Source organism: Chiroxiphia lanceolata, chromosome 5 (assembly GCF_009829145.1).
Source record: "Chiroxiphia lanceolata isolate bChiLan1 chromosome 5, bChiLan1.pri, whole genome shotgun sequence".
Classification (NCBI taxonomy): domain Eukaryota; kingdom Metazoa; phylum Chordata; class Aves; order Passeriformes; family Pipridae; genus Chiroxiphia; species Chiroxiphia lanceolata.
In genome coordinates this window covers 15868676-15884199 of record NC_045641.1, presented here as the reverse complement: position 1 = coordinate 15884199, position 15524 = coordinate 15868676, and the positions used below count along the sequence as shown (strand labels likewise).

The window sequence follows — 15524 nt, the reverse complement described above, 5'->3', positions numbered from 1 at the left end:
CATATTGGAAGTCTCCTAAAACACAGCTATATTCTACATAAATTTTAAAAAATCTAGTGCTAGTCAGTTTTAGAGACTTGAACATCTTAACTGTAATGTTTGCATCATGCTTCATACCTCCCAAGCATCATTTACAATCACCATAAATGAGGTGACTGATGCAGCAGCATTTAAGTTTTAATTGACATGTCAGGCAAAGCCAAGCTGTACTGCAATTAAATTAATGTTTTCTGTACCACAATAACGCAGATTTAATTCTAGCATACTGGCAGGGAACTCACGTTAAGTAGATTAGATTGCTTTCAGTACAACATGCCAGGTACAAGAGAGATTTGACTTGTAATTCTCACTGTCTCCACAGGTTTAGACACAATTTGTTCTTTTAGTCCTCTGCAAACGGGATGGTACCTCCTCTGCACCACGTTCATTCATATACTTGTACATAGAACTGAATCTTTTCTCCGCTTTCGTAAAAATGGGACATGGTGGCACTGAATGAAGGGAACTTTAATTACTGAGAAAGCAACATTACCTCAATTTCCAATGTCACAACAAGTCAAATGCTAACATGTTCACGATTAGGAAGTAAGAATGGACCAAGTTACTGCCTCTATCTATTTTGCATTTGTGGTGTTTCTATATACCTACAGTGTTCTTGCTTTAAAAAACCAATCACCTGTGGTAAAGAGGAAAGGGAGGAAGAAATCCAGGAGGCCATTCAAGAACTAAAGGAGATGTTTAGCAAAGAGTTAAATTTGTTAACCAACATTGCTGTCTTGGCAATGATCTGATCACAGTGCCCAAATACCCACAGAGATCTAAGAAAGGCATTATCTGGTAGTTGGGGCACTTAAATGAGAGGGGGGAAAGTACCCACACAAGCTAGCAGCCAGCATGTAAGCTGAGTCCAAACTACTTCCAATTTGGAGTAAGACACTTTTTGAACAGAAGAAATCACTGAAAACTGAAAGGAAAATATAAATCCTTCCAGACCCAGGGCCCTCCTATCAGGAGCTGTGTGCTCCCCAAACACAAATTAGGATGTTTATTATTGAACTAAATAGGTAAAGTTCACATTTTTAAGATAAAGAATACAAGATGACCTCATCTGGCCATCTTCTTTGTCTTTTCACAGTGTAAATTTTGCACGTGTAACTTCGGTAAGATACGTTGGGACTAAGTACCACTGCTGTATTTGTGGCCTGAGACTGAACATTCACTTCACTTGCAGGAGGTGCACAACAGAGGATGATGCTCTTCTTGGCAGATAATTAGGGCTCTGCAATCACAAGTTTTTATGACAGGGTTTTTTACTCTAAAAGATCCATTTGGGTCGAGTTCCTGCATACGCTTGTCAAGTTCAGATACATACCTAAAGAAGAGGCACCTAATGTGCACATTTCTAAGTGCACTGCAAACCCGTGAGGCAAAGAAGGACCCTCATTCATATGACTGCACTGTATTGTTCTAATAGACAGAGATCTTTCTATAATGACTCCATAACGATTAATACACCAGACAGGGGCAGGGGGAGGGAAGTAGAGGGGCAGAGATGAAGCCTTTGTCAAGGGAATGGTTGACAGATGCAGATAAGGGGACCAGTACTTTAATTTTGAATGCATATATTCAGTTATAAGCCACCAATTTCCAAATCACAAGTTCTGTACTCATATTTCAACAGAAACAATGAAGCAACAAAAGTGGAAGCACAGTACAGCTCACATTTATCTGAAAAGATATGCAGTCTAACTGCAATTTACGCAGATTTGCATTAGCTTTTGTGTGCTTTCAACATTTCCCTAAGGTATTAAACAGGAAGAAACCAATAAGACTTGGTCTTCTTATGATGAATGCAATAGATCTATAATACTAAGTTGCTAACAGAACCTTTAAAAGAAAACAAATCTGTATACATGCAATTTAAGATTTGAGTTTTAGATACTGAAAACTAAAACCAATTCAGGTACAATTCAGTCGTATGATCTCAATAAGAGAGAGACATAATTCAGAATTGCCCTGTTCACATGATCTCAACCAGTATTTTCATACTGATTTAAATACATAAGCATTACTTTCTTTATTCTTGGCACCTCTGCAGCACAGGGGATTATTTCTTCTCCCTTCGTTTTACAGATGGACAGTTCCCAGATGTTTGTGAGGCCAACTGCTAATCCCTCAAACTTCCCATCTGAAATTTATCCCTGAACATCAGACCTCTTTGCTCATACCAATTTGCTTATTTCGCTCGTATCTGTAACACAGCTGCTGCTCTTAGGCTGTTACTCTACTGCATTTGGAGTTCCCAAATATCAGGAGTGGGGCAAAACAAGTTTGATGCTGTTGCTGCTTTCCTCTCTCCCTTTCTCCCTGTTTTTTCAAGAACTGTACTCAACTGTATCCCAAGTACTTAGATCACAACAGCCTACTACAGTATGTAAATTAGCCAGAAAGCAAAGTGCTTCTCTTCAAATTCCCTTCTCAGTACACAGAGCTCAACATTTTGAGAAATCAGAGACCATCACTGCAGATGTGTAGCCATAAGGCTTTATAACTATTCAAAACTGTAGGTTTTACCTTGCTGTTCCCTCCTTACCATCCTGAAGCTACTATTCCCCTGAAGAAATACAGAAGATAGTATCTAGAGTTTAAGTAATCTTTCTGTAGCCTCTAGCTCTGCCATCCAGATACCTCTGTTTAGATACAAAGGGCATCTAATATATACCCACACATAAACATAATGCCTTAAGTTTAATGAAAAAAGTATTTACCTATAAAACCTCAGAAAATACAGCGTTAGAAGGGCAGTAGCAGAGATTACTCCCAGTATACACAATACTTACATCTTAACAAATGACAGATGTCTTCAGTAGAGTAAATGGCATTTAACAGACTTACTTGTCTCAGATGCTTGAGGATTTGCATACAACAGACTTTCTGCGACCAAAACATGCTCTGTCATTACCACCTGTTTGTTCCATGACCACAGGAAAAACATTCTGGCAAAAAGGCTCTTTATAACCAGAATTGTATGTGGTACCATAGAAGCCCACTTAAATTTAAAAAAGCTAATACATACAGAAAAAGCTGCCAACCTCAAAGCAGGTACATAAGCATATACGATTTGAAGTCTTTTAGTTTAGAATTTGCTGTGAGCAAGCCCTGTGCTCTTAGAAATGAGCCTTCAGACAACAGTCTGATCACATTTTGGGGACAGAAACTGCACGGTACGTTTCCAAATAGGGTGATATAAATTCTGACTTCCAAGTCACATTCTAGAATACAGTTAAATAGACAAATCTGAATTTAGATTGTAGCATTCCAAGCTCAAGGATCCTTAGCCACTTTTTAACAGTTAAAGCAGGATTTTATTTTACTTTTTAACCAATATTTAACTCTTCCTGAAACAGTGTCTTTTAAAAAGGTAGGTCTATTTGGGTGCTCCCACTTACAAGCACCAAAAAGTTTTAGCACCTGCTGCATAGGTTTAAACCAACTCAATAGCATGGAAGCATTACTAGGTACAACACTGCAGTGGAGAACAATGTGGTGTGACCCTGGAATGAAGCCAACAGAAGCCTTATCCGTACAGTCCTAGACAGTGCCATTTAAGCAGACCTGAGCTCCTCAGACTGAAAAGTTGCCTTTCCTTTTCATGTGTTCATTAGTAATTCAACAAAACAAATAAAAACAGAGAGCATTCAGAAGCACACCCAAGGTTAACAAACTTGTCAACCCACAATATCTAAAATAAAAAGTAGGGACAGGGAACCGTAATACTAAGAAATTAATTTATCCTTCCACAAAATGGAAGACTATTACTGGAAGGTTGCTTCCTAGTCCAGAAATCCTCAAGTGTTAAATCCAAAATATAAGGACAAAGAATTACTAATTTCTGTTATTTTCTGCCTCACAACTATAAAACTTCATATAACAATACTTAAATCAAGTACTTACAGGGTCTCTCAGCTCTTCATTGTCTCGAGCTGACGTTCGAGGTATTTTCACCGGAATTTCATCTCCACATTCAGTGTCTGAAGCATTTGGAGACTCTGCTAAATCAAGTAACTCATCTCTCTTGTGACCTCTGAACCTTATTTTGTCCAACTTCTTTAGCATGTTCAGCACTGCACTTTTCTGCTTTACCTTAACATGACGGTTGGAGTCTCTGCAAGATCAAGACATCAAGAGTATTTCAGAAAGCTTGCAATAAACCTAAATAAAGACATTTTCATCATTAACTACTCCCAATCATCTTTCAAGGGCCTTCCTGCCAGTGGATGAAAAATGTGGTGCAGCTTAGCTTTTTAATAGGCATTTTTTTCCACAGTGTAACAAATGCATGGTTTGTTTTTCAGTAGTTGATGATTTACCCTCTTCCCAGACCATTATGGCCTCTTTCTCCTGGTTATTTTTAAAGCAAGTCAGAATAGGTACAAGGTAACAACCTGCACTCCAAAGAAAGTTTAGGAAGTCAGTTCCTAACAGGTCACATGAAACAAAAATAGTTCAGCTGGTAAGTCCACATTCTTGAACTTGGGATGTTTCTAATCAAAGACATGGAAATCCACTCAGTTTCACAAACAATCTTTAAATTCCCAGACAAACTGGAGCAAAATAGTAAGGATGCTATGATACCTCCCTACTGCTTCAGTTTAAGAAAACAAAGTAGCAAGTGTTTACTGAAGAAAGCCACTAGCAGACCCATGCAGAAGATCCCACCAAATGCTAGAGACTTTTGAAACAGACTGTGAACATTCAAATGCACTGCCAAAATCCTTCAAATTACCACAACTGAAAATCTTGTATATCCCTTGCTAGATTTTTATTACTCTCTTTGAGGTGCAAGTGAGAATCACTTTATTAGTGATGTTTTCGCAATTTTTTAGGACTAGTAGGATGGCTAAAATTTTACTGTAAGAGAAACACTATAGTCAGTATTTTTGCAGAACGTGCAGGTGCCACGACATCCAGAGGAATGAGAAATGCCCAGGACATTTCACTTCCAGTGACACTATTTGACGTGAGTAATTCTTAAATTCTAAATCTTAAATACTATTGGGGGAAGCATTTTGCTTTTTAAAAGACAACAGAAGAAAGCTTAATTTATGTACGTAAACTCATTATAATGATAGCTTTCCAAGACACTGCACTGTACAATTTCTGATTTAAACCAGACCTGCCAAACTGGTCCCATACAATGAATCACACTCTGTCCTAAAAGTCCCAAGCTCCATCTTTGAAAATTAAAAAAAACCCCAAACAGTTAGTTCCTTTTTCCTGCCACTTCAGCAATCTAACACTCTGGTCATTTATAACAAATCAGCCACAATTTTCTCTCCTACAAACACTGTTCCTCAGCTCACAAAGTTCCATTTGGAGAATGATTCAATGCTCTAACAAATGGATTTTTAAAAACTTTGAGGTACTTGTTCCTGTTACTACCCTTTTGTCCTCTGTGGTCAACACTACCATCCTCTTCATTAAAAGTCATGCTTTGCTTCATGGCACATCATCCCAGGCACTGGTGTGAGATGAAAAAGCAAAGGCAGATTCAGACATACGTCACTTCAGGAATATACATAAAGAGCAAAATAGAAGAGCCTTTTGCTACCACAGCCTTTGCACCTGAGGCAATTCTCACATCCTAACACAAACCTCTTTTCAACAGAGCTCTTCAACTTTCCTTATGAATTCTCTGCTTACCCTAACACTTTGGCAGTGACTATTCACACCAAGTTCAAACTGGATCGTTCCCTTCAAAATCTGCCTGAGTTTGCATCTCTGCCAAAGTTTATTAGCACCTTCAATTAAATACAGAAGTTTTAAACTAATACAAATCCCCTACAGTATAGCTCACAAAAAAACCCCATAAAATTCTTCCTTTATCAGAGATGCTTAAAGTTGCAGCCCTGTGTTTAATCTATCACTTAGAGAGAATCACTTGTGGTAACTCACACCAAGGTTATTTTCTATGAACAGCTTTTCTTTGAAGTTCTTTTGCTTGTCAAAGCTAAGTTTAAAATAGAAACACTTCTTGCTCATTCATTGACTATTTGATGAAGAAACATTTCAGCTATCACATCCAGAAATATCTCTAGGCCCTTCTATTAATAGCAACTAGGGAACAAATCGTATTAGGGAAGTTCAAACCTCTGATAAGCACTGGTACAACTGTATTGCTCTCCTGCCCATTGCAATGATCTCCATCTACATTCAAACAGTTTTACACACCACGTAAGAGATCTACAGCAAAGCAGCTGCAAATCAAACCCCATCTGTTCATTATCCACACTGCCACTGCTAACAATACAGCTACACGAAGAAATACTAAAGTATGGTACAGTGTTATTTTCTGGTTGGCACCCATCAGCCCATACCAACATAGAGGACGAGTATGCGTCCCATGCCTTCTCTATCCCTCTTAAGGATGGAGCCATTATTCAAGGCTGCAGATAAGCATTGCTGTCCTGGATAGAATCAGGAGTCCTTGGCATTCTCCTGTTAAAATCACATTTATCTATCATTCCTCAAAGTCAGGAGCTGGATCTGGACATCTTCTTATAGCCTGGCATATACAGCACTTCAATGGATGTTTCAAGATCCAAAATCAGTTTTCTTTCCCCTTAGCATAGATTCACATTCACTTATCACACAGAAGAAATGAGAAATGTCAAAAACATCTTGAGACAGAGCAATCTCCAATTCTTCCCATCAAGCTTTGAATCAAGAATGAAAAACGCACGAGGCCAGTGAAAAGGCCCATCGAGATAACTGCCTGGAATGGACACCATCTGGGAAATTAAAATCCTATGCTCCAGTCTCATCCTAGGATAATTCATACATTTCAGCCCTAGGTGACAGAATAACCTGGCCAACAGATTACCCATGAACACATTTATGGCATTTTTTTACTCGCAAAACTGAGGTACTTACCCTTATGTGTGTTACCACACAGCCTTTTAGAAATGTAAACCTTTCTTTAAATCACTCCACTGAATGGAGTCAGCTTAATTCTGAGGCTAGCAAAACAGAGATGCCATGAGGGTCAATATTTTTAAAGGATTATTCAGTAGGTTGACCATTAAAAGAGGAAATAGTAAAGAATCACATTCCAAGGCACTTTTAAAGTGTTTTAAGTACACAAAGCTGTTATATAAAAATATCTTCTCTGTTAAAATTTAAAAATAATAAGATCATTTTGTCTAAAAATTGTTTTGTATGTACCAGGCTCCCAAATTACTTACAGTTACATTACATGAACCTAAGCAAAAAAGTAAGCTTGCCAATAAGCTCCTATAGAAACTCATTATCTGGCCTCCAGCCGAATGTTGGATATAAAACAGGCTCTTTTTTGTCAGCAGCCTGTTCTTGCAACTAGTAACATTTTTTTTTAGATAAAGATCAATAAATATGGCAACATTTCAGCAGTTTCAGGCTCCCTAGGTAAAATGAGTCTTGGAGATTCTGTATTCCAAGTGACTTGAGTCAAATTTAGATAAGCTTGAGGAAACTTTTATAAAATGAAAGACCAGAATCTGACCTAGAATTAATTTATTGTAAAATATAGTAACTAAATATCAAAACACTTGCTTTACCATCATAGCTATTCATCCCTCACCTTCTCCCATCTCTCCATCCTGGACTCATCCCTACCCAAACACCCCTTCTGAACTCAGCTGGTTCAGCTGTAAGTTTCAGGTCGTTTCTTATAACTCCTCATACCCACAGCATCAAAACCACCCTGTAGTTTTGCACATGTGGAGCTCAGAGTGCAAAGGCAGACCCACATCTCCCTCTGCTTTCAAACTAACCACTGATAAAAATTACAAAATTCTAATAAAAATACAAGTATTTTAACTCCATGTGTTTTCAACTGTCCTTTCCCAACACTTTCATACATGTGACAATAATTGTTCTCACTACCATACAGCAAACAAGCTATAAGTGAGAATTAAGACTGGTATCATGCTTGCAAATCAACTTGAGCAAAGTAAAATCCAATCCATGCTCCCCAGTCAAGCTTATTTCTGCATACAAACACCCTACCATTAATGCAAGCAACAAAAGACCTTCCCCACACTCAGTACTATAACAGAAAGTGCTGCAGAGCACAGTAAGGCAGGCGCTGACTCTGCAAGAGTGATTTACAGTCAACTTTGTTACAACTCATCCAGATCTAATAATAGTAGCAGGTCCTCAATCATAACACAGTAAGGATATCTTACATTAACACGCTTACAAAACAGGCTATTCAGGCATCCAGATTTTTAAGAAAGCAGCTGCTTTCCTCTTGTTTTACTAGTAGATGTCAAACCAGCAAAATTAAGCAGCAGCCTGTAAAAATGATCCCAAAGTCCTAAACCATAAAAAAAACCCCTAGGAAACAGTTTATGTATACAGGGTTTGATTAGCCCTATAGGTCTATATTTTCCACACTCGAAAAAACCCCAAACTAAAATAATCCTTAAAGATATTTTTTATTTGTCCTTAATATCCAGTTGCTAAAGCAAATCCTTCAAGCCTGAAGTTTTATTCCTTTTACAGAGGGCCAAGGAAGAGATAACTCTATTTGGACCTAATATGTGACCCCTCAATTAACTCCCAAATAACTGTCAGATGTTCATTTTAAATGAAATGAAACCCAAAAAACCAAACCAACATACACACATTCCAAATTTATACTAAGAACAGAAAGTTTTCCCAAACTTTCACATAAAAATCATACGGAGATCTACAACAGCTTTTTCTGCCTATTTACAGAGAGGTTTCAGTAAGGAGAAAACAAGCTTCCAGGGAATGCCAAGAGTCATCCCACCTGTGCAGTCTGGAGGCACTTGGTTATGAGGTTTTTCCTATGGACAACCTCTCCACCCCTTCAAGTCACTGCTCCCCCATGCTCTGCTCTTCCATGAACGTGGAAGAGGTTGGGATGCACAAGGGAAAAGGGAACTCAGGGAAGGGCAGCACCCAGTGTACCACTATGTCTAAAATCTGCCTTAACTCACTGCAGTCTCCTACTCTCAAACCCTAATGGCTTGTGGGTTTTGGTTTTCTGTTGTTGCATTTAGTTTTCACACATGAATACACTGAATCAGAGCATGTGGCCTGGTAGACCAGGTAGAGATTGAACAGCTAAATTTTCATGTGCACTTTGTTAGATAAAGGGCTCTGCTTCCCAACACCGGGTTCAGTTTTCCTTAGCTGTTAACAAAACACAAACCTGCTACTAACAGAACACAAACCTGCTACACAAAGTCAAACAGCATTGCCCCAGCAAGTGTTAGTCTGAAGCCTGCGGGAAAAACAAACAACAAAAAACCCACTAAAACATCATGGATGAATTTCATCCCAGGTCAAAAAGACCCTACAAGACTATGACACAGAATAGTAACCTTCAAAGCACCCATGTTCCTTTTGCTAGAAAAACAGCTTTTCAAAAAGCTGAATATGACACTGCAAATCTAACATATCCCTCATTTTTCCTTCATATTCTCCTTTCAATGTGAAAATATGTTTCTGCAGAAGTCCAAGGTAAGAGCTCTGGTATCCAAGAAAAGCCAGGCTGTGAGTGGACAAACAAATACAGGCATAGTTGTCAACACAGGGATGTTTTGCTCTTATCATGAGGCAACGGTGTGCAAATTGAGGCAGTGGAAAGTATCAGGATTACATGAGGTATTCTTTATTTCTATACTCCTGCATATTGTCCTAGCAGCTGACAGGAGAGCAGGAACCCAACAAGACACACCCAATTCATCCACATACCAACTGATACTGAAAACAAAGCTTGGCATGTTTTTTTCTGGACGTCAGACTAAAACTGGAAGCCGCAGTGAGTACGTCTAAGTCTACAACAGATTCACAGTCCAGCTCTATATACTGCTCTGTGCAAAAAGTTCCCTCTTGCTACGTGATTTTTCCCCCCCCAATTTCTCATTTTAATGAACAGAATCTCATTTCAAGTCACTGTCTGAACATTTTGTACTTATTAATATTTAAGAAACTCACCAGAGAAAGATCAATTGACTGCACTTGAGAGCTCCTTGTCTGCCAGCTTTTCAGAGAATCACATAATGGGTCAGGTTAGAAGGGATCACAGTGGGTCATCTGGGCCAACCTCCCTACTCAAGCAAGGTTATCCTAGAGCACAGGATAAAAGAAGAAAAGCACACTTTTCTTCTCCCTGTGCACACACTTCTCCCAGAAGGCTCCAGAAGGCTCACGTGTGAAAAAAGCTAAACCTTAGCCACAGCATCTCTCCTTGAACAACAGGAAGTGGTTTCGTAAAGGTGAAGTTGGCACCTTTCAAGAAAACTTTACATTAAGCTCAACTCAACAAGTGGTTCAGCACACAGAAGGGTCACAAACCTCGCTCAACGCAACTTGTTCATGAGCAGCACCCACATGAGATCACCCAGGACAATGCAACATTTTAAATTCTCTATATAAAATGATGTCATCATTTCTCATTGGAAACCAAGGTACAGCAATACTTTGGGTCAAACATCCAGATGGATTGGCCAAGAGCAGCTTACAAACACTTTGTGAATGTTACAAGCATTGCACAAGTGCCCTCAGTATCTGACATCAACAGACACACAAACAAAACTTCAGAGCTGAGCTCTCCCCACACTCAACACAACAGGTTCATCCTGAAATACTAGTCACTGCCTCAGAGTCACAGTCTGGTAAAGTCTTCTTCCAGTAACATCACTTTTGGCTTCAGGGCCATAATATACCCAGAACAGACTGCTTGCTGGTTTTGAGGAACACCTACTAAAAGCTCCTTTCAGGGTCAGGAGTCCTTAGGAATCTAGAGACAGGCTCAACAAGATAGGGATAGGTTAGGGGGATAGATTCTGTTGGGGTTTTTTCTCATGAGAGATGAAATTATTAGTTAGGCTACCTATGGAGAAACATTATGTTTAGTAATTAAGGTTTATTTTTCCTTTAAACTTAAAGGGAGTTGAACAAAAGAAAAAAAAATCCTACCAGAATCACTTCTACTTTATTCCTCTGCTGGCAGAAGCAACACTCGATTAATGTGGGTTGGGAACCAGCAGGAAGTTGTGCTTTGGTGTTGTAGGCTTAATTAGATGCAGCTATTAATTAAGCATCAACTCTGAAACAATTTAAATTGTACACTGACTGGGGGAGGAGAGGAGGAAGAAAAAAGTGGAAAGCTATGTAACATGAGTTATGGTACAACACAGGGACTGGAGACAGAAGTTCAACATACTGATCTCAACTGCCACTGGTGAGGTTGTCACAGCAACCATAATGCAGCTTCATGAATATGCATTACGCTAAAATCTATTTTTTTTCCCCCAAAGAGACTAACGTGTCATTCAGCTCACAACATGATGCTGCCTGGGAGACAAATCGGAGTTGCACAATAGAAGTGACTTGTCTTCAAAACCTTCAGCTTGACTGCTGCAAACAGAAAGGGTTGGGGGAAGAGGGGAGACACAGAGCACGGTGGCATGGGGCTGTAGGGCTCTCTTCCATACATGCCTCAGACAGAGGGCACTTCAGACATATTTGGCAAACATATTAAGGCAAACGTTCCCAAAATGCGCTGTTCCATCCCCGCAGAGTTGCAGACCTGTGCAAAGCATCAGCCTTAACCCCTCAAGGACCTAAAGAGCAGCCCTCCAGTCAGACATAGGCAGTGGCCCCAGTGACCCTACACAGAAGGATGGAGAAAGAAAGAGGAGTTGCTGCTCAGTACCCAAGCCAGCCGAAACTGGAGGCCTTGGCTTGACCACCACTGGAAAATTGTGGGTGGAGGGGGTTACAACAAAAAATCCCAAACCACACACATGTATCTATCCAGGTCACACAGCAGCGCAGAAACAGAAGGCAGTAATTGTTTCCACTAAATAGCTGTGGGAGTTGTACTTCGCACTTAGCTCCCCACTTAAGGTAACACCTCTTCCGCAAACTCATAGCCACCCTACACACCTCTGTCTCTCATCTGTCTGTCATCATGAACCTAAAATTAGCAAGCTTTGTTAAATTAATTTGTCTGTAAATTGGAAATGTTAACTCCCAAAGAAGGAAGATAAAGCTAATTTTTCCTCAAGACATGTGTGTGGGAGAAAATAAAAGCCACACCAAAAACTCTGCATGAAAAAGACAGCCTGCAGAGGAGGGAGGAGTCACCAGTTCAAGCCACGGCTGATATTCTGTGAAAGGGGTAGCATGTAATGATAGTAATAAAAGCCTATCGCAGTGGAGGTGAACCCCTCCCTTCCTAGTCACCTACTGGGTCCTCCTTTGCTGCCCTCATCCCCCCTGCTGTGTACCCATCCCGATTCCAGAGGAGCCCAGCCAACCCTGAAGCTGACTTGATCACAGGCTGACACCAAAGGGAGTAACCCCATTCACTTCTGCCATAGCCTTTATGTCACTTGACCATTCATGCAGTTTATCAGCTCACTGCTGATGCAACTAATTTTTGTGTTTGTTTTCTGGCAAGGTCAGTCTAATCAGAGTAGACAACGATGCAGTCTCACTTGGGGTGGCACAAGCTATTAGAGCTGTCGGGACACACAGAAAACATTTGTGGTGGTGGGCAGAGGGAGAAAGCATCCCTTTACAGCAACCACCTGCACTGAAATGAGGTGAAACGACTGCAAAGTCTCACCACAAAGACATTGGTTATAAAGCTACCATAAGGCACATTTCAGACACTGGACACCAGAACTTCAGTCCCTACTCTGAAGGACAGGGGAAGAGTTTGTCACAGCTTGGCATTGACAAAAGTTTTTTTTCTGCTCCCTTGCTCTGAGTTTTGTCTACTAGTCAAGGGTAGAGCTGAAGGTGAAGACAGGAAGATGAACATCACCAGCTCAGCAAGAGCCTCTGCATACAAGAAGGCTCAGGCAGCTCAGGTCTGGATGGGCTTCAAACAGGTAAAAAGCTGGGGCACAGAGGAAGTGCTGCCCTAAGCAAGCACCACAATTCTGCCTATAAAAACAAAGACAAATGGGTGACAGATGGGAGAGAAGGACAGGACACAACTAACAGAGGGTGAGATGATAGTAGAGGTCTTTTCCAACCTAGTTGATTCTGTGAAAATTAGGCTATCACTGCATTTATCTCTCTTCCACTGTTCAAATGGAAAATGTAGGAAGCCTAGCTTGCCAAAGCACTCAAAATAAAACTGGCCTTTTACAACCTACTTTAAAGTAAATATTTAAAGTCAGAAGAACATATACTGGCATAAAACATCTTATTCAGACTAACAGGTTTATTACAGAAGGTAATCACTGTTTAGAAAGTGTGAGTCCTGCCAGCCCTGAAGAGTTTTAATTCTATCCCTTCAAGTAAAAAAAGGGCAAGTTATTGAGACCTGTTTGACGCTGAGTTTTTCATTACCTCAACTGCATTTTCATCATCTTCAGATGGTAACTTCAGAGAATGGAGGTACTGCTAAGAAAAAGTGACACTGTGGAGATGAGCCGTAATCCAGGCTAAGAAAAAGTCATTTGAGAACAACCTTCCAAGGTCTACAAAGAATGGCTTGGACCTAGCAGGTGTTTCAATGAGAGGACTCTTGGAAGCAGGCATCTGCTCAGGGTGTCTCATCGTACCTCACTCAGTAACCTTTGAAAACAGAATAAAGGTATATTGCATTGCCCAGTTTTGAAGAATGACTATGAATTCCTTTTTGTTGTGTTTATAAACAAAGAGGTACCCATTTGAAGCAGGATGCAGGCCACAGTTAATGACTGCAGCCTGACAAATCTCTGTTGTGCGTGCACCTCCACTGAGCACAGCTAAGAGCACACAACCCAGTGCTGATGAGAAGCCTGTCCGAGCCCTCACCAACATCTGGACCTCACATAGGCAACTTGCACCTTTGAGTAACACACAGTGCCAAGCTCCCTCTGCATTATAGTTTCACTTATGGCTAGACCATACAGCAGGAATCACTATCAGGCAAAGACCACAGACCTACAACTGCTGTGCTACATATACAATGTAAATAACTCCCTTACCTTTTTGTTCACTAAGCAACCACAGGGCAGGGTTCATGCTCTCCAGATTGTTCAGCTATCAGGGCACCTCACTGAGAACAAGACTAACAACCAGAGTACAGCAAGATGGTCTATTTTGAAGGGCTTCCCTCAATTTAGGGATACAATTTAGCAGAAGCCAGCACTAGAACTTTGTGAGTATCCACTTAACATGAAACCATCCGGATGCAAGTTTTCAGAGGAAGATTCCCAGGATGCAGTGATTTTGTGTACAACACTTTGTAACTCGCATCTGTGAGTTTTAACTATTCTACTGCTGATCTGAGAATTCATTAAGCCTCTGAAATGCCTATATTGCAAAAAAATCTCCCCTCATGGGTAAAGAAGTTGAACACTGCTGTTCTGTGAAGAACTACAAAGCTACAGCTAGCACGTGCCAATTACAACCACCATTATAATTCCTATATACTGGCCTTGAGCTTACAAAGAATGTGTGTAATCCCCAAATCACATACACTTCCATCCAAGAAGCAGAGCTGCTGCTCATTCTGTTCCTTCTCCCTTTCTCCCAACAAAAACCTGAAAATGCTTCTGAAATTGGTGCTACAGGCACAGAAAAGAAGGCAGGAAAAAAAAAAAAAGCCACTCTGTGGATTATGCAAGTTTGCAGTGTTATAATTACTCATCATGTCAACTTCTAAATGAAGGGGCATGAAATATTGTGTAAAAACTTGCATAAATAATGCGTAAAAGGACACGACACTATACACAAAGGAGGGAGTTATATGAGTAAGTTAAATGAAAAAGTAACAGAGAAACAGCAAGTTCCATACAGTAAGTCTGGCTTCAGGCATCAGCCTAATTTCTGGCACTGTCTGTACTACACAGCCGCTTGTAAAAGCCATGTAAACTATTCCTTGAAATCTTATCACAGTAAAAAACTCAAGGTCAAGTTCCCACCAGACTGACAGAAACATGAACAGCAGCTCTGCTGGAAAGCAGCACTGGAAAAGCCTCCTTCATCTCACCCACACAGCCTGTCAAAAGATGAGAGAGATAATTTACTCCACGTAGAAGAGTTTGGAAATAGCAGAAGTTGCGTGACAGAGGCAAGCACCAAACTTGGCCTCTAAGTATTGCAGACCCCTCCTCCATCTCTTGAGAGTGCATCCCTTTGCATAAGTTCAACTGCACTTGTTGGTACATTTGCTATAAAAAGAAGTAAATCACTGTACCCGGAAGACAGTTTGGATATCTGACCTGCAATTACTTGTTTGAATAATTAACATAGTGAAATGGCAGTCTCTAGATTGAAAGGCCCTGCTGTTCAAGGTAATCTCCCTTACAGGAGCAAACCCCTACACTGTCACATTTCAAACTGCATCATTCCCACAGTAGGCAGAATATCTGCTCCTTGTCACCATGCTTACAGTAGTAATCCTAAATTAAAGAAACAACAACAACAAAAACAAAACAAAACAAACAAACAAAAACAAAACAAAACAAAACCCACAAACCTCAAGCTGATATAGCCACACT

General features: G+C 40.2%; 1 protein-coding gene across 1 annotated transcript in view; it reads right to left on the bottom strand.

Annotated features, from left to right (window-relative positions):
- The window catches only part of GRAMD4 (GRAM domain containing 4), a 78078-nt gene that overhangs the window by 49158 nt on the left and 13396 nt on the right, over positions 1 to 15524 (bottom strand). The window contains exon 2 of the mRNA XM_032688874.1: positions 3955 to 4165. Within this exon, the coding sequence (XP_032544765.1) occupies positions 3955 to 4165 (211 nt within the window). The remainder of the gene's footprint in view (positions 1 to 3954; positions 4166 to 15524) is intronic.